We start from the raw sequence: 17375 nt of genomic DNA, 5'->3' as shown, positions 1-17375 counted from the left end.
ACTCATTATCAAGGCTGTCTGTTGTTGTGAAGAAAACCAGAAACACTGTGGCTTCCTTTGTAGCAAGCATAATTGCTTATGAATTGTTATATACCTGCAACAGGTAAATGCTACCAAATGAGAAGACTACTTTTTTCAGTAAAAAAATAAAAACTCCGTTTCTGTTGTGAAGTCAGGGTTAGCAGAGAGGACAAAAATGGAGGCACCTTCAAAGGCAGACACTAGGAAATAACACTTCAGTAAACAGATCACATAAAACTGGTGCACATGTAACATTTTTTAATTTTTCTGACATAGAACTATCTGTCTGCCAAGTGGGCTAAAATGCAGTAGGCCCTGGCATATTCCTATGTTTTGAATCCCAAAAATAACTTTGTCTTCCTGCTCTTTCAGAAAGTGACATTATCTTCTAAAAGAGCTGCAAGATTCCTTGTAATGGCTAAAACCTGCATGTGGACTCTGATGAAAATTCAAGATTAAGAGATCAACTCTTGCATAAGATGCATTTCAAGTATAGACAGAACACAAGAGCTAGCAGTGCTGTTACAGTGTCACATGTAATTTGGCAGAAAATCACAGAAGAGTAGTGTTGTTCAGTTATTAAAGGGAGAATGATAAAAGATTATGCAAAGCCACTTGTCACTCTGAGTCTGGGATTCTCTCTCATGTTTAGTTAGGCTCAAGGTGAGGAGAAAGTTCTTCACAGAAAGAGTGATCTGCCATTGGAATGTGCTGCCCAGGGAGGTGGCGGAGTCACCGTCCCTGGAGATGTTCAAAAAAGGATTGGCCGTGGCACTTGAAGCCATGGTTTAGTTAGTCATGAGGTGTTGGGTCCTAAGTTGGACTTGATGATCTCTGAGATCTTTTCCAACCTTGTTGATTCTATGATTCTATGATATTCAAGCATTTTCCCTGTGAGAGTCAATAGAACAAAAGTCCAACAAGATCTCCCATTACCTGTTCCTAGACTTATAGCTGCTGCAAATAGCAATCTGCTCACAGTGGCAAAGCTTTTGAACAAAAGAGGAAGGTTTTACAGTGTGTCCCAATGTCTTCACACTCTACATTTCTGGTCAAACCATTAACAATAAGTCACATTCAGGATGGGCTCCAAAACTGGCTAGCCCATTTCATCAGATGCTAAGCAAGTTAATTCCCAAGTTCAGCTGTGTCCAAACTCATTTACATTATTTGTTTTCTTAAAAAAAAAAAAAAAAAGTTGAATGGTTGTGTAGGAAGAATGGATGTTTTCAAAGCAAAGCATTCACACAGCATGCTATCCCAAAATAGCTCTGCCTTCTCCATGTTCTTATTTTCCTCAGATAACTGAGACTCAGCTGATGGATGTGGTCACACAGGATGTTTATATTTTCTTGCTTAGCTTCTCAAGCCTTATTTTTGTAGATTTACAGCAGACACCAAAAAAGACACTTGTTTACAGAGATATAATACAGCAGTTGGAGTGATCCTGACCTGAAGGCCATTGAGTACCAAGTACTCAGAGATCAATGTAACAACTTAAGCAGGTCCAAAGCTTGCCTTGTGCTGCACTTCAGATACAACAGCGTGGCCTTAAGGCCTCTGATGTGGGACACAACCCACAGCTGCAGGATAAGCTCAGCAGCTGGTTGTGAAAGGGAGGCCTGCAGACAGCTCCCACTTGCAATTACACCATCTATATGTCCTCAGCCATTACCTAAAAAAGCAGGAAGTTCTCATGGGAGCATCCTGTTTGCAGCAGCAATGATGAATAGAGTTATTTTCTTCTAGGAGAATCCCTAACAGCTCAGGCAACTCAAAGAGGGTAATCTCTTTTATGCAGGGTCTGCACAACATGCTGCATGTGAATTGGAGGAGGTCTGTTCAAAGCTTCACAACTCAGGGGTCCTCAGCACCCGAAGGGAATTAAGATTATCCACACTATCCTCGTTCTTTGTACAATTAGCTATAACAAGAAGCATTTGCCTTTCTTATCAGGGCTGTAACAGACCAGCACCTGCTGGGGCAAAAGTGCAGTTAAACATAAACTGATGGTTCTAGATTTGCACTGGGATGTGTATTCAGTCCAGATGGTACTGCTGAAGGCAATCACCAGCGAACCAAACTGTGGGTGTATGTTTCTTTTTCTGGGAAAGAAAGCAGAAAAGGAAGAACAACAATGACAACAATATTCTAGTCTGAGTTGGCATAGCAATTTTGTAGTCAGCTATATGTAAGTAGATGCCTTTTACCTGAATTTAGTTGCCTAAATAATGGTATCTTCTCACACCATGCAATGCAACTGAAGACTTAAGGCTTAGGTTATAGGCATTAGCCTGTAACACAAACGTGATAACTGTATGCTTTACACAAGCATGTTACACAATCACCTTAAAGGCAGCACTTCAACCCAGAAGACAAGGTACATGTTTAATCAACAACTAGCATCAGCATACTTTTTAAGAACCACCTTGCTTCCTGCAATGCTCTTTTATATTCATATTGCAAAGAGAGATGAACTACAGCCTCTGGAAGACTGGAAACATGCCAGAATTAGAAACACTGGAAGAAAACACACTAAGTAGTATTTTCCACTGAGATGTTTCCCTTAACAAGGAGATGCAAGAGAACTAGAGTGTCTGCTAGCTACCATTATTCGGTTCATTAAAAAGCTGGAAGGCTCCTTTCAGATAAGCAAAACAAAAAAATAAACACAGAAACAAACTAATGCTGGACAAGTAAGATGTGGGTTTGGCTTAATAGCACCTATCTATTGCCACGTTCACATAAAAGGATTAAAGTTCAGGGCAACTCAAAGGCCTGGCTATGAGGATGCTTTAATAACCAGAAATGTAAGCTACACCTCTGCATCCACCCATGGATACGGCTCACTTGTATCTAAAGCATGGAGACTTCCACTAGCATTAAATGAATATACAGAGATAGCAAACACATTGCAAACACAAAAAACGCCTGCTACGGAACTGCTTCAGCCCCACAACTGGAGCTAAACCTCCTCTTCCCAGCTCCTACGGAGGTGGCGGCGCGACTACCTGCCCCTTATCGGGGCAGCCCAGGGCGAGTCCGCCCGCGGCGGGGGGCGATAAGGAGCCCGCCAGCCTTACATATCCCCTGCTGTACTCACCCGCGCCCGCCGAGCATAGATCTCCCGCCTACGCTACCTCTGTCTTCTACTACTACCGCTAACGGGTGCTTCCGCTTCCGGCCGCGGGCTACTACCGGACTGGGCGCTCCGGTCCGATGCCGCGCTGTGGGCCAGTAGCTCTCTCTGTGTTGGCTCCCGCTGCGGCTGTGCCAGGCGACGCGTCCGTGACCCAGCCGGGGCAGCGCGGGGTGGTTCTCCCGGAAAACAACTAATGCTGTACTCAGCGGTGAGGGACCCATCACCTGGCGGGGCTCCTGCAGATTCTCCATCCCCAGCATGGAGCTGGAGCCCGGGCGCCGCGACCGTGCCATGCGAGGCTGCAGCGCCTCGGCACGGCTTGCACCTGGCCAGCCGTCGGCTGTGTCCTGCTCGGCTTCCCTTTTCTCTCGGTAGCTCAGGCAGCCCAGGCTCGCCGATCTGCCGCCGAGTACCCAAGTGATAAATACGATGGTCAGCGCCATGGAGAGGGGAATGGAAAAGCTAACAAATAAGGACTGCGTGAAGTGTGTGCGTTTACATAAGAGCCTCCCCGTCTGTTGTTTGTCTTGGACTCTTGAAGCTGTTTTTGCTGCCAGGAGGATGGAATTTCCTCAGTTTTATTGCATCCTTAGATAAAGGGAATGCAGGGAAAGTCCGAAGCCAGTCGCGTTCGTTTTCCTTTACCTTTGGTGGGAAAAGGTGCACAAAGAGAAACAGCACTTCCCAGAGGACTAAGGCTCCTCTTGTTGCAGCTGCACAAGAATGCATTTCCTTATTTGTGCAAGATTGAAAGTAAGATTAAAGCAGAATTATTTTAGTAGAGTGCTTTCTTCTGGGTAGGTATAATCCTCCTACTGTAGTCAAAGATACAACCTTCAACAGGAGCAGATTTTGGCCTGTAGGTGAGGGACTCCCCCTAGGTTTATGGGGCTATACATGTAATCTTAACCAGTTTTGACTTCCACTTTCCATTTTTGTACCTGATTTATAAACATTCAGAATTTGAAAACAGTAAGATAACATCAAAAATAGGGCAAAATACATACCCAACTTCGTCTCTGAAGAGGCTGTCAATTTCTGGAAAGGTAATTCTGTTGCAGATTCTTGCTGTTCAGACCTCAATTACTCCGGAGGCTCAAAGGCACAAAGGTTAATTAATCTCTTGGGCATATTCACATGATCAGACTTTCCTGCGTGCAGCCTGTTTTGACAAAATACAGGAAAATGGCAGTGATTATCTGAACATAAAGTTTGTTAATTAAAAAAAATATATCCATGGAGAGAAGAGGTAATACAAGACATTTTAACCTAGAATTGCAGTCTTCAGTTGAGCAAAACAAGGGAAGCAGTTACATGCATTGTGTATTTAGTAGTATGTAATTGCTTTCATTAACACTACTGTGCACCAGCTGCTTATGCATAATTGCCCCACATCTTGGGAACAAGTCAGTTGTTTACTTTTCTGTTTACTTTTGCATATATATTATATTAAAATGTTCCCACATGGCCGGGTTTTTACTGTGCCCCTGATGGTACCACGTGTATATAGTCAGTCCAGGATTTGGAAGGCTTTCTGTACATGCAGAGGGTATCACGCATGCTCTGCAGAAGATGTGTGATAATGTCCTGATGTGCTGTCTTTAGAGGGCATGCACGGATCCTCTCTGCTGCAGAAGTGATGTGTGTATGCTCAAGGTGTATGCCCAGGATTGCCCAAACCCAGTTCACACTGCTGTTTCAGCTAAGGTCACCTTACTCCATAGAAGTCCTGGATACACTTAAAATCCCCAAATTCTCTTCTAACAACATGCATGGAAAAACAAACTGGGTAGTGTTCTGATTTTTTTTTTTCTTTTTACACTCAGCAGGGGTTTGTTTTTTCACAATAGGAATGCATTCCCAACCAAGGTATGTGGGAGATACTGTGATCAGGAGGATACATCTAAAATCTGGTATGGTTACCAATTTGTAAATCTTTGGATTGTTTCAGTGTTGTGGCACTACAGGGCCAGCTCCCCTTTGTTAATGCATAAACTTATTGTGTCAAGCTGTATGGATAGGTGCAAAGAGATCTACACTGTGCTAATCCAGTACAAGCTGATCCTGCCTGGTAGCTGTTTTAGCAGAACATTACACTGCAGAAACTGATATTTGGAAAGACTATCTTAAAAACTAATCAAAAATAATGAGGCTGTAGACATATGAATGGAAATGCAGTGCTTCAAGCATGAACTTGGAATAAACTGCTTTGCAACAGCTATGAAAAATGGGTGTATTATGCATCTGAAAGTGTGAGAAATGAGCGTAACAAGCTTTAAAGGAGTCTGAAATCATGAGAAAGTTATTACTGCTTTGTCTATTGGTAAACATACCAGAGTTGCAGAAAGACTACATTGTTCTAGAGGTTTTAATTAAGTCTGCCTGATCTTTCAGGTGTTAATTTGTTCACAGGTTCATGGCCTGAAAGGTAGGCATATATGTGTCAATTCACAGACCTCAATTATTGTCACAACACTGATATTAAGCACGTAACAAACTGTTTCTGTAAAAGTTTGAGCATGCTGTAACAGAAACAACAGCAATGTGAAGCTGAGCACAGATTTTTTCCTGAGTGCATATATACATGTTATTTTGCAGTTATTATTTAAGGAGTAATTCCATTTGGACTGAAACCAGACATCTCTTGGGTGAATCACCACATGAGCACGGTCACCCAGCAACACTACACAGTGAAGTGGATTATAAACATTTAAAGTTTGTTAATACTATGTGGTTTTCTCTTAGTTACAGTTTATAATCAAGTTTTAACAGGCATAAGAAACAGAAGTGTAAACTGCAAAACAGACAAATCAGTTGGCAAACATTTTTATCATATTTGACTAAAGCAAGCAGTTTCTGCCATTGATACAGCTTTTGGTATTCATTATCTAACAAAGCTTTTATATTTAAGTCCTGAGTTTAGGCCTCAAAAAGTACTGCACTGCTTCAGCTCAGCCTTGGATACAAACACAGAGCAGTTTCACTCTGGGAATGATGCAAAACTCCCTGAAGCGATGGACTGTTTCTTCTCACAGAGTTTCCATCCTACTCCTGAATGTAATGGTTAAGCTTAATTTAGTTTTAATTTTTATTGCTGACTTGTGTGACTTGGCTGGGTCTTTCCATTGACAGAGAAGAATCATAGACAATCAATGAGAGCGTTGGGAATTATTACTGGGTTGAAGAGATAGTTGGTCCTGCAGAGTGACAGAATAGAGATGACCCCAATTGTTTAACTCTGCACATGGACATTGCTTTCTTAGCAGGTCTGATTTTATTGAAGCCAATAGCCAATTAACTCTACTAATGACATACCAGTCATCTCTTATTTTCCCTCAAAACCCTGTGTATCCTCTGCTTCTTTGATGACCTCTAATAATTACAACTTGGTTATACCAAGGCATTAAAAAAAAAGGTAATTTCTTCTTTGCAGTAAGCCAACCGACTTCCTTTCCGGTTGTTTACAGCCGTCACAATGGATATTTCCATAGCATCTCCCCAGACCGAATCCAGAGAGTTATCTCCATCTGCTCACGCTCCTCTGTTGCTCTGCACAGCCAGGGCCGTGTCCCCGCAGCGATAAGCAGTGTCATCTCACTATCGAGGGACTGGCTGGTACCGGCCGCAGATGTGCCGAGTCACGCTGCCCTGGCAGGCGGTGCCGGGGGGCGGTCCCTAGCTCCCGCTCCCGTCTCCTCGCGAGATCGGGGCGGCTATAAAGCGGGCGGCGCGGAAAGGCTGCAGCAGTTCGTGGGTTTTGTTGTTGCGGTGTGTCCTGGGCTTCGTGTAAGTGCGGGGTTGTGGGGGGAAGAGCCGTGGGAGTGTACTCGTCGCGGAGCAGTATCGGCATGGCGTTCGCATAGGGTTTTGCGCATTTGTGCACTGCCTTTTTATTTGATTTATTTTTTCCCTCGCCTATTTCTTTTGTGCGTTTTTTTGTCCCCTCCCCCTCTGCGCGTATGGTCTCTTGAGCGAAGCCTCTAGGGCGAGCTCTTGCTTTCTGCATCCCGGCTCCCCCCACCCCCCAAAGCGCTCTGTTGGGGCTGCCGCTTTTCTCCTCTTTTTTTTTTTTTTTTTTTTTTTTTTTTTTTTGCGGCGGCGGTGGGACAGACAGACAGCTAGCAAGTCCCTGCGCTCAGACCTTTATCAGCTTTCCCGGCCGTGCCGCACGGGGAGGGGCCGCGGGGTGATCTGCGGGAAGGGAGAGGGGTGTGGGTGTGCGTGTGCAGCTTGGCTGCCGGGAGCGGAGCTTCCTCGCAGTGCGCCCACAGCCCTGTGAGGCTAGAGGCCTTGGCTCAGTGGCTGGCGATCGGTGGAGCGGGGCGGCATCTCGCGTCGTGGGCTTTAAAAGTAAAATAAAATGGGGGATTCGGTTTCGTGGGAGCATGCAGGGGCATGGGTGTCGCCACCGCTAAGCAGCGCAGGGGCTCTTTGCACAGGTGGATGCTTTGATCTCGCCTCGGAGCATTTTGGGCTATAAAAGGCATTTCGTGGTCTGTGTGTAGCTGTCTGCGGTGTGCTGGGACCGAAGAGGGCAGTGGTAATGCTGCTCTGCTCTGACCGCAGCGCAGCAGCTTAACCGCGTTGTTGGGACAGGCTGAAGGCACCAAGGTGGAAGGCTGATGGTGTGTTTTGAAGTGACCTTTCACTTTTGCTCAAGGTGTCCTAAAGCTATGAATGCTAGCTAAGAGTACAGGCCTAGCTCGTTGTAATTGCAGTGTGAAGATAATTGAGGCCGTGTGGCTGTGAGCAACAGAAAGCTGTTCTGACCTGATTCAAATGCACTTGATTTGCAGTGCCCATTCTCGTTTTCCCTAGAATGAAAGGAAATCACATTGAGGCTGTGGTCTGTTTCTCTTGGTTAGGAAATGATGTGGCTAAAATCCAAGCAGTACATGTGAGAACACAGAGGGGGGAAAAAAGGCAGAAACGTTGCCAGGTTTCTGAGGAAAACAGATGCAGCAATACAAGGCAACTGAAATCTCCTGCCAATATTTAAGGCTTTCATATTACCTGAAAAAGGGGGCAATAACTTGCAGTTTTAGAAAGAGGAAGTAGCAAAGAACAGTCTGCCAGCTTTTATTTGGCATGGAATACCTGGTAAAATACTCCGGGCAATGGCTAATGGAACAAGTACAGGAGGACTGGCATGGTGCTGAGCAAAAGGATGACCTTGAGCTTGAGCAATGGATACGAATGCAATTTAGTGACAAAATGTGGGGTCGTGCACTCCAGGCAAAACATCCCTTTCTTATAAGGTATAGCTCAGTTGGAGGCATCTCAAATAAACACTGGGCAATGGCTTGTCCCCCCACTCCCTCTTACAGAACTGGTTTGAGAATTGCAGTTGCGTTCACGGTTACATGGCAGAGGGATTATTCATGTCTTTCTGCTAGACTGCTTCAGTGCAGTCCTGTGAATGCTCTGTAGTTCTGGCCACCTTTGATCTTACGACCCAAGTCTGCTGCAGGTGAAAAATAAACCTTTGGATGAATATGGGGATAAAGAGTTTCGTTGCAAAGATAGTTAGAAATGCTGAACATGCTGGCACCTCTCAAAATGAAAACTGAGAGGTAGCTAATCATTGACTGTAAACTGTCAGAGTATGCAAGAGAAACTTCCAAAGGTAAAACCATTACTAAAAAGACTAAACTTGGATTAAAAGCTAAATGCTTAGTGGCTTGTGGCTAGCAAGGGGGAAGGAGCCAGAAAATGAGGTGCTCTCAGTCTTTTTTAGAATGGACTTAGTGCCTTGCAGGCAGGGCTTAGGAAAATCTTTGATTCTCAGCTTTTCTTAGCAACGCTTGTATTGCCATTTCAGAGGCTTTTTCCAAGGCAGCTAGTGCATGTGTATAGCTAGTGTATAGAACAACTTGAGTGAAATCACTTTTAAGGAGGTTTTGTGAGTGAAGAAATGGTGTTCATCAAGTTACCTATTTGAAAGATTGTGTTTTGGAAGTAACGGGAATTCTAAAGTGATATAGTGTGCTCAGACAGCAGGGTGCATTACAAATGACTGGCTTCTAGGGCAGGCAGCCAGAGATGGAATTCTCTTGTCCTTGTGTATCTTCTTACTCTTTCAGGAGACCTGAGGAGGGAAAAACATGACTGTACTGGTTTAAGACCAGGTGAAATTGTAATTGTTAACATGGTGCGTAATTACCATGTATACTGTGAGTCTTTTGAGTTGCAAATAAAACAAGATTTAATTGTTTGAAAGTGTAGTTATGTAGAGCAGTCTTCTCTGGGGATTAAGAAAGATCTTCTGGAGTCAACAGGAAGATAATGTTCAAGATCTTAAATTGCCCTGTAAAACTGAACTAGGGTCTCCTCATCAAAAGTTCTAAAATCCAGACTTTTAATCAATCCAAAATTGGAACAGGAAGAGTTAGTGAGTACTATAGTGACTTGATCTGATTGAGGCTGTGACTATCGAACTACATCTTACTGTGCTGCTTTGGGGGGGGGGGGGGAAAGATAGTGTTGACTGAACTACCCAGGTGACAAAGTTGAAACTAATTTCACTCAAGCCATGTGTTGCAAGACCAAGTGCTGATAAACTCTTTAGTGTTCAATATAAATTGATAAGGTGCTTCAAGTAAATTATTATTTTCAGGTGCAAATGTAATATGATCTAAACTCTGTATTGTTTTTAACTCCTATCCAGATTAAATCAAGATGTCTTCAGGAAATGCTTTCATTGGGAAACCAGCCCCTAACTTTACTGCCACAGCTGTGATGCCAGATGGACAATTCAAAGATGTCAAACTCTCAGACTATAAAGGTAAACTTACATGCTTCTTTAATTAACACAGGCATAACTGGCCATAGGCAGGAGTGGAGGGCATCTAAGAATACATCTTGTTTTGATTTTGAAGTCATGACCACTTGGCAGTAGGCTGAAATACACAACGTGGGCAGTGGTTCTCAGAGATGGCTGTCAGCTGTTGGAAAGCTGTCAGCAGTGTGGCTGAATGTTCCAGCTCTTATAATTGTTGCTAATTAGTGTATAACTCCTCTAAACTGTAATCTTGGATCAGGCTTCTTTGTTGTGCTATGAGGTTGTTGTAGCATCTCCATACTGTGTGGGACAGTTCACTTGTAGACTTTCTGTCAACGGAAAGTAGCTTGGTTTTTGGTTTTATATATATTTTTTTCCCCCCCTCCAGCCAACCAAGTTCCTTTCTCTAGAATACTAGCAAAATATTCACCTTGCCCAAAAGCTTATTGAAATCAAAGGGAAAGGCTGAAGTATCAATATGGATGGCTTTAGAAAGACATTTCTAGTGAAGCTGTAGCCCTCAGGTCACTTGAGGGTGGTGAGTAGGTATAGAATATTCACCTACTCAATTAAAATGTCTCCTTGGCTCATAACCTTTTGGATCCATGGCATTTCTGCATGTTGTTAGCAGTCAACTGTAGGGCCTTCTGGTGTAGGTACAAGGTGTACTCTGGGCTGGCCTCTGAATAGATCCAGGAGATAGGTGTTTCCTGTCAAATTTGACAGTCTGGTTTTGGAGACTTCAGTGGGGTAGGGGGTCTGCACTATTAGTTTTAGAGTGGTCTTGAAGGGTGTTATAAATGGTACTGGCTGAATGGTAAATCCCCTAGATGCTGTATGGTTTTACTACCTGTACAGCAAGGCTTAAAATAGAGGCACCTGTGGTTTGCTGTTTAATCTTCATCCTCTCTCAGTATTTATAATGTTGATGTTGAATATGACAACTCCTAAAAAGGCAAGAGATTAACTGGTTATCTTAACTTTTCTAGGAAAATATGTTGTCTTCTTCTTCTACCCCCTGGACTTCACATTTGTCTGTCCAACTGAAATTATTGCATACAGTGACAGAGCTGATGAATTCAAGAAAATTAACTGTGAAGTAATTGGAGCTTCTGTTGACTCTCACTTTTGTCACCTTGCCTGGTAAGAATCAGCCTTTTAACTTACTAGAATGTTTTCTTTGGTCTCAGTTCTTGTAGGAATTGAATCTTGAGTGTACTCAGACTTGCTTACTGAAGTATCAAAGGCACTTGGGAAGTATTAGTAATGCCAGGTGCTTCTGAGCATACTCTTCAGTTCTTTTGCTGCCTCATGGCAAACGGTACAATACTGCAGAAAGGGTCAGCTTCTGTTGTACTTTATTCTGAACTGTCCATATTGTTAACACTTAAACTTACTTCTTTTAGGATCAACACTCCTAAGAAACAAGGTGGTTTGGGTACTATGAAAATCCCATTGGTTTCTGACACAAATCGTACCATTGCCAAAGATTATGGAGTGCTGAAAGAGGATGAAGGTATTGCATACAGGTAATGTGCAAGAAGGTAAATTCGTATTGCAGAGACTCAAAATGAGACAAGGCATGTGCTTGAAAATGAGATTTATTCTAATCAAAGTTGTTTAGCACTCCCAACAGATGTTAGTAAACTATAGATTCAGATGTCAATTAAAGGGAATTAATACTACCCAGACAACTTAAGCTTAAGTCTTGGGGATGATGACCCAAAACATCACTTGCCTAAGATGAGTGCTCTCTGCCTTTGGAGGAGTTACCTTAGGCAGTATCCTGATGTAAGGGGAGACTCCCTGACTGCAGACTTGCTGCTCTGAGGGGAACTGTCTCAATTTGACAAGACTCCATTTGTGTCATAGTTACATCTGATCTGGTCATATACAGTCAGTGGTTCAGAAACTTCTTCACCCAGATGTTTCATTGGCTGAGGGCCTTGTCTGTTAACTGAAGGACCTTGGCTTCCCTATCAATGTCTCAACCCTCAAACCCTGCAGCTTTGAGCAGTTCAGAAGGTTCAGCCTTTACTGGTGTGGATATGCCTGACACAGCTTGCTGCTGAAAGTCTTGTGTTGCAATACATGAAGCATGTCAGATGAACACAGCTTGAATAAATTTGAATGCCTGCAGCAAGCTGAAGCTATTTTAGGTGTAAACTAAAGCTATCAAACACTCCAAGGGCAGATTCTACTTGACTCTCTTCAGTGTGGAGACTTCTCAAGGTTTTGTTAAGCTAGATAAATGTGGGCTGCTTCCCTTTGAGTCTGCACAGTGCAGGAGCCTTGAGATTTTTTTGAGAACAGTGTGTTTATGTATTTCTTTTCTTTGTATACAAGAATACCTCTCCAATTCACTTTTTTTCCCCCTGGGTTTCTTCTCAGTTTTTTTGGGGGGGAGGGGGGGTGGAGCAAGATGGTGGCTTGTTTTGTGGTTTTTTTTTTTCATTACTACAATTGTTTTCCTGAATTAGTGTTTTGACTCTAGTTCCTGCTGAGTGTTAGGCTTTCAGCTGCTAAGGTTTTAGAGCTATGCACAGACCGGAGGTGTTAGTTGTGTCATCTAGTGAGTGACTCTTTGTAAATACTGACTGCCATAAGAGAATATTGAACTTGAGGGATTGAAACTTGCTTCAGTCTAATCAGTCTTTGAAAAGCTGTGTTTAACGTTAGGGCTGTTTGGATTTTCTCAGGGGTCTGTTCATTATTGATGACAAGGGGATCTTGAGGCAGATAACAATCAATGATCTTCCTGTTGGCCGCTCTGTTGATGAAACCCTCAGGCTTGTCCAGGCCTTCCAGTTTACAGATAAACATGGAGAAGGTAAGAGTTCTTTACTGTTTCCATTTTTTTCCCCCTAGAGAATAGTATTAACTAGGCAGGTTAAACTGAGGTTTACTGAAAGGTATAAAGTACATGTATTGATCTGTGTGCAGCAAGTAATTGTGCCTCTTTTAAACATAGCTGGTTCTGTAAAGCTGCTTTTTCAAGGGTGCCATAGTGCAGTGCTACATTTATCCTATTCCAGTAGTCCATCGAGTACTTGCTAATGCTGAAGTGTCACTTAAATGAGTTTTGTACTGGATGTCTTGTTGAGCACACAGCAGTTGTCTCAACTTGAAGTAGAAATGAAGAGCATGTAATAACTTAGCCTGCAAGGGTGAACAGAATTCAGACTGCTCTCAGATTCAGTAGGTTGAGACTATCAGTTCTAATGCAGTGTTTTATACAATCTGTTAGACAAAACACTTAAATTCCCAGAAAGCCTGCTGATATTTGTGCCCATGTGTAGTGAGGAGAAAATGGATGGGGTCTTTGTGTCCATAGGTCAAGAGTAATAAGGTGTTTGAGGCTGATAACTTTTGCAGGAGTTCTAAAAAACAAAACAACAAAAAAAAGCACTGCAAATGAGAGGTTTAAACCAGGTTATGGAAATTCAGTTGCTATGTAGGTAATAGTAGTCTCTAGCTGTCATTAAGTAATGATGTGTTGCTGCTGGTCATACTTAACTCACTTCAGCACTGGTAATTCCATGGCAAATTTTATTAAAACAAGCTGCTGTTGTGGTTGTACTATAGCCTGAAGACAGTCAGTGCTTCTCAAATTGTATGCTAATCTGTCATCTGAGAAGACACTCCTAATACTTGATGGTGGAGCAGTCACATTTCATGTAAATGAAGCCTAGAGTTTACTGTGCCCTAGAGTTGCCAAAAGCTGACAATAGGGTTTCCTCCAGAATTAGGGCTGCAGTCTCATCTAAACAGGATAGACCAGAATAAGATGTGTAGCAACACTCAAACTGAGAATGTTTTAGCTAAAATTGCCAGTCTTGTGTGGAGCAAGCATCAAACCTTGCATATCTGTAGACAAGGAGGACTGTTGAAAAAATGCTGCGCAGGCTTTACAGCAATTTTGAGGCCTTGCAGCTCTGCATCATGGTGGCATTTTGATAGTCATATAGAGGATTAAAGACAGCTTAACTATTCTTCCTCCTCTCTATTAAACTGGAGAATGGGACCAGAGTTGATTTAAAGATAAGGAGAACGTAGAATTGACCGGATCCAAGGAGAGAATTACTGTAGTAGTTGTAAAGCCTTTCTGACCCAGACTACTGGAGTTGGTCAAGCTTCCATAAAGTGTTGAAGCAGGGGGGGAGGGGGGCATGTGTAAAGGGCCTCCTTTTCCATGGGCATACACCTGGTTCCTTGGGTGCCCTTACCTAGTGAACAAATGGAAATGCACCTTCTGTATGTTGCAAATATGTATACATATTTATTGTTGTTAGCTTGCTTTAATGTGTAAAATGTTCTGCAGGAGCAGCTGTTATGATTTAAACACTTCTATCATTTCAGTGTGCCCAGCTGGCTGGAAGCCTGGCAGTGACACAATCAAGCCTGATGTTCAGAAAAGTAAAGAGTATTTCGCCAAGCAGAAATAAATTTCCGGTCTTGAATGGAAGCTAGTATGCCTTACATAAAGAACAAGCATCAATTACTGAACTTTGACTAAGTCATTGCATCCAAGTCAAGGGATCATGCTGTAGGTGTAAACAGTAACTTTTTTACTTGAAGGAAAGTTTGTCCTGTTGACAGTACCTTCATAGAAAATCTAAATGATCAGTATCTGTATGTCAAGCCCCATTGACTGTAGTGACAATGCTGTGCATGTGGTTAGCCATGTATTGCATATAGAGCAGTGGTATCCTTTTGTAACTCTATTAAACTTGTGGAAAAAGCACACTGTCTACTGTTCTTGTGTAGTCATCAGAAGACCTGAAGGCAATGCAAGCTGCACTTCTGAAAGCTTTATCTACTGTGCTGTCTGCAGAGCTAGCTCCATTCCTTAGGCCTTTTACAGCACCATTAGAATGGAGGTACCAGCACTAAGTTTTGCAGTAGTATTGTTTACACTCATCTGTCAGACATAAGCAATACTACAGTGTCCAGAATGTGAAGCATAAATGTGACTGACGAAAGCTGGGTGTATTTTCACGCACTGCCAGCTTCTTTCTGCATCCACTTTGATCAAACCTATGACTGTTTATGATAAATTTGGGGGAGTCAACATTCAGTTTGAACAGTCTCTAAAGAGGGGAAAACTCAGCCTTCTGGAAAGCAAATTTCCTTGGATTTACAATATTAATCCTACTGTCTTCCACTACATGGAAGGGAAGTGAGACTATTCCAGTTATCCACCACCTTGTCGTTACATGATTAGGATCAAAAGAAGGGTGGCACTATAAAATGTAGTACATAGATGTGCTCAGCCTTATCTTTGTGTTCCAAATGATTACATGCATACTGTAAAACTCAAAGCATGTGACTGTATGCCCTTAAGTTACACTAACGCTGTCTTTGCTGTTTAGCTTCATGGTTAAAGTTGGCTTTTAATGAAGTCCTGAACTTCAGAACAAAGGATTTGGATAAGGAGCCATTACCTATCAATGTAAATGAGTTAGAAGGCTGTGATCTTTATGTACCTATAAAGATTAAACTACTGAAGGTTTGCATCTAACTTCAGTTCCTTAAGTGATAAACAAGCTCTGTGCTGCTTAAAGTGAGCAGTAACAAAATTTGAGACCTAGGGTTGCTTAACATGAGTCAGAAGTGAAAGCAGCCTGCCTGGAGAAGTGAACTTGTGCAGATACAAAAAATTAATAGAATGACAGAAGCCTTACTATTAAATCCTGCAACAAATACTAAAATAGCTACTTCCCTGGGTCTAAGTGCAACAAATCTTAGTGAAGATGTGAAAGTGATGCTTAGTTTGATTGATTGCTTAGTATTGCAAATCCAATTTATTTTCTGCAATAGGCTAATATCCTATGAGCATTTATATATGATATATATAGGATGTGGTTCAAGGTAAGCAAATGAACACTAAGTAGTATCTATCAAACTGTCCTAGCAAAAGGAGTTAATCAGGGCTGATCTTATGTAAAACTTAAGAGTTGTATTCTAGCTATGTCAGCCTTAGCACCAGTTCTTTGGAGGGTACAGTATTAGTGTGGTCCAGTACTGACAATTGAGTACCCTGATGTGACTAAAGTGACTTCTGCTGAGAAGTGAAGTGGCACCTTTGCTGACTGAGCTACATCATACTGTGCTACAGTCCTGTTGACTCCTGATGGCATGGCAGATGAGCCATGTTCTGTGCCTGAGAGACACTGTGTTAACGACCAAGTTCACCCCCTCACAACGATATAAACCGTCTTTCTTTAACTCCTCCGAGTACACAGCGTATGGGAAAGGTATTGGACGGGCTAGCTGCTCTCCCCGGTACGCAGACGCAGCCTTCGCGTACCTTCCCCGGCTCTCGGAGGCGGCTGCGGAGTGGAGCGAGCAGGCTGGCCCCGCCCTGTCCTCACCGGGGCACCTCCCGCACGCTCCCAACGGCCGCCGCTGCTCCGCTCCCGCAGGCGCACGCGGAGGCCGGGGATTGGCTGTGGCCGGGGGCGCGAAGCCAGCAGCCCGCCCCCCTGTGGCGGGTGGTGTCCGGAATGCTTCGCGGTCTGTGGCGTTTGCTTGCGGCTGCTTGTGGGAACGCAGGTTAGAGCTGCCTTGGTGGGAGATCCGGGCATAGGGGTGTACCCTGAAAATAGCTATGGTCTTCATGTGTTTAACCCTCTCCTCTGATGCAGTATGTTTCCTTTGGTATGCTAGCGTCTTCCTGCACTGGTCGTGTGGAGATTCTTGCTCTGACAGGGAGCTGGTTACCTGCTGGCTTTCGCCGTCGATGCTAACACTGTCCACTTCTACCTAATACCATCCAAATAATACCTCCCACCTTTTAAATGTCCCAATAGTCGTGCTCATGTGTTAACTATTTTGAAAGTGGTTCATCTTGATAGCTACCTAAGTAGCTGTTAGAAAAAATTCTGTGACTGAGAGAAACATCTTGGCTACAGTTGGTCTGCTGCTGTCCACTTGGAGTTGGTATCCTGAGACACTACTAATGATATGCCTGTTGCATTTTCATTACATCATAAACTGGCTTTGCTTTTGTGATCAATGGGTGCCATATTTCCCATTGAGTTACCTCATCAAACATCAGCAGTTTTGGTGACAAGACTGATAACTGTACCTAGTTAGTACTAGTTAGTAATTTTTTTCCTGGAGATGCATACAGCAGTTGCTATTTAGAGAGGATTGCATTCCTCTCAGAAGCAGACAGCAAATGGAAACAAATATACTAACAGTCATTATGGACCATACGATAATGGAATTGGCTATACTTTAATATATATTGGTTTTGAGGGCTGAAATCCCGCAAGCAGCTATCATAAGTGTAATTTTATCAATATGTATGGGATTTTATCTGTTGAAGATCCCTAAAACTGTTAAAACTATGTAATCAAAAATTTCAAAATCATACCCAACAGTAGCTGACAAGAGCACACTCTCTGGAGTCTTTGAAACTGAACT

The 17375-nt window shown here is 43.0% G+C and overlaps 1 protein-coding gene across 3 annotated transcripts; it reads left to right on the top strand.

Moving 5' to 3' along the window:
- The first annotated feature begins 6864 nt into the window (after positions 1-6864).
- PRDX1 (peroxiredoxin 1) lies at positions 6865-14682 on the top strand. 3 transcript variants are annotated; one of them, XM_054383940.1, is made up of 7 exons: positions 6865-6949; positions 9247-9314; positions 9831-9947; positions 10934-11087; positions 11351-11473; positions 12644-12774; positions 14304-14682. In XM_054383940.1, the coding sequence occupies exons 3-7, from the start codon at positions 9842-9844 to the stop codon at positions 14387-14389; spliced, it is 600 nt and encodes a 199-aa protein (XP_054239915.1). In that variant the 5' UTR covers positions 6865-6949; positions 9247-9314; positions 9831-9841; the 3' UTR covers positions 14390-14682. The 3 variants fall into 3 exon arrangements, with proteins under 3 accessions (XP_054239915.1, XP_054239914.1, XP_054239916.1); XM_054383939.1 differs by lacking the exon at positions 9247-9314 and having other exon boundaries at positions 6866-6949; XM_054383941.1 differs by lacking the exons at positions 6865-6949; positions 9247-9314 and adding an exon at positions 7389-7513.
- The last annotated feature ends 2693 nt before the right edge of the window (positions 14683-17375 follow it).

The sequence above is a fragment of the Indicator indicator genome, chromosome 10 (assembly GCF_027791375.1).
Source record: "Indicator indicator isolate 239-I01 chromosome 10, UM_Iind_1.1, whole genome shotgun sequence".
In the NCBI taxonomy this organism is placed as follows: Eukaryota; Metazoa; Chordata; class Aves; order Piciformes; family Indicatoridae; genus Indicator; species Indicator indicator.
This window is presented reverse-complemented; position numbering and strand designations above follow the sequence as displayed.

Bases quoted from the DNA above. Each gene is read 5' to 3' on its own strand.
- PRDX1 (XM_054383940.1), top strand. From the start codon at position 9,842: ATGTCTTCAGGAAATGCTTTCATTGGGAAACCAGCCCCTAACTTTACT. The intron at 11,088-11,350 runs GTAAGAATCAGC...TACTTCTTTTAG, and splicing joins CACTTTTGTCACCTTGCCTG to GATCAACACTCCTAAGAAAC. The intron at 12,775-14,303 runs GTAAGAGTTCTT...CTATCATTTCAG, and splicing joins TACAGATAAACATGGAGAAG to TGTGCCCAGCTGGCTGGAAG.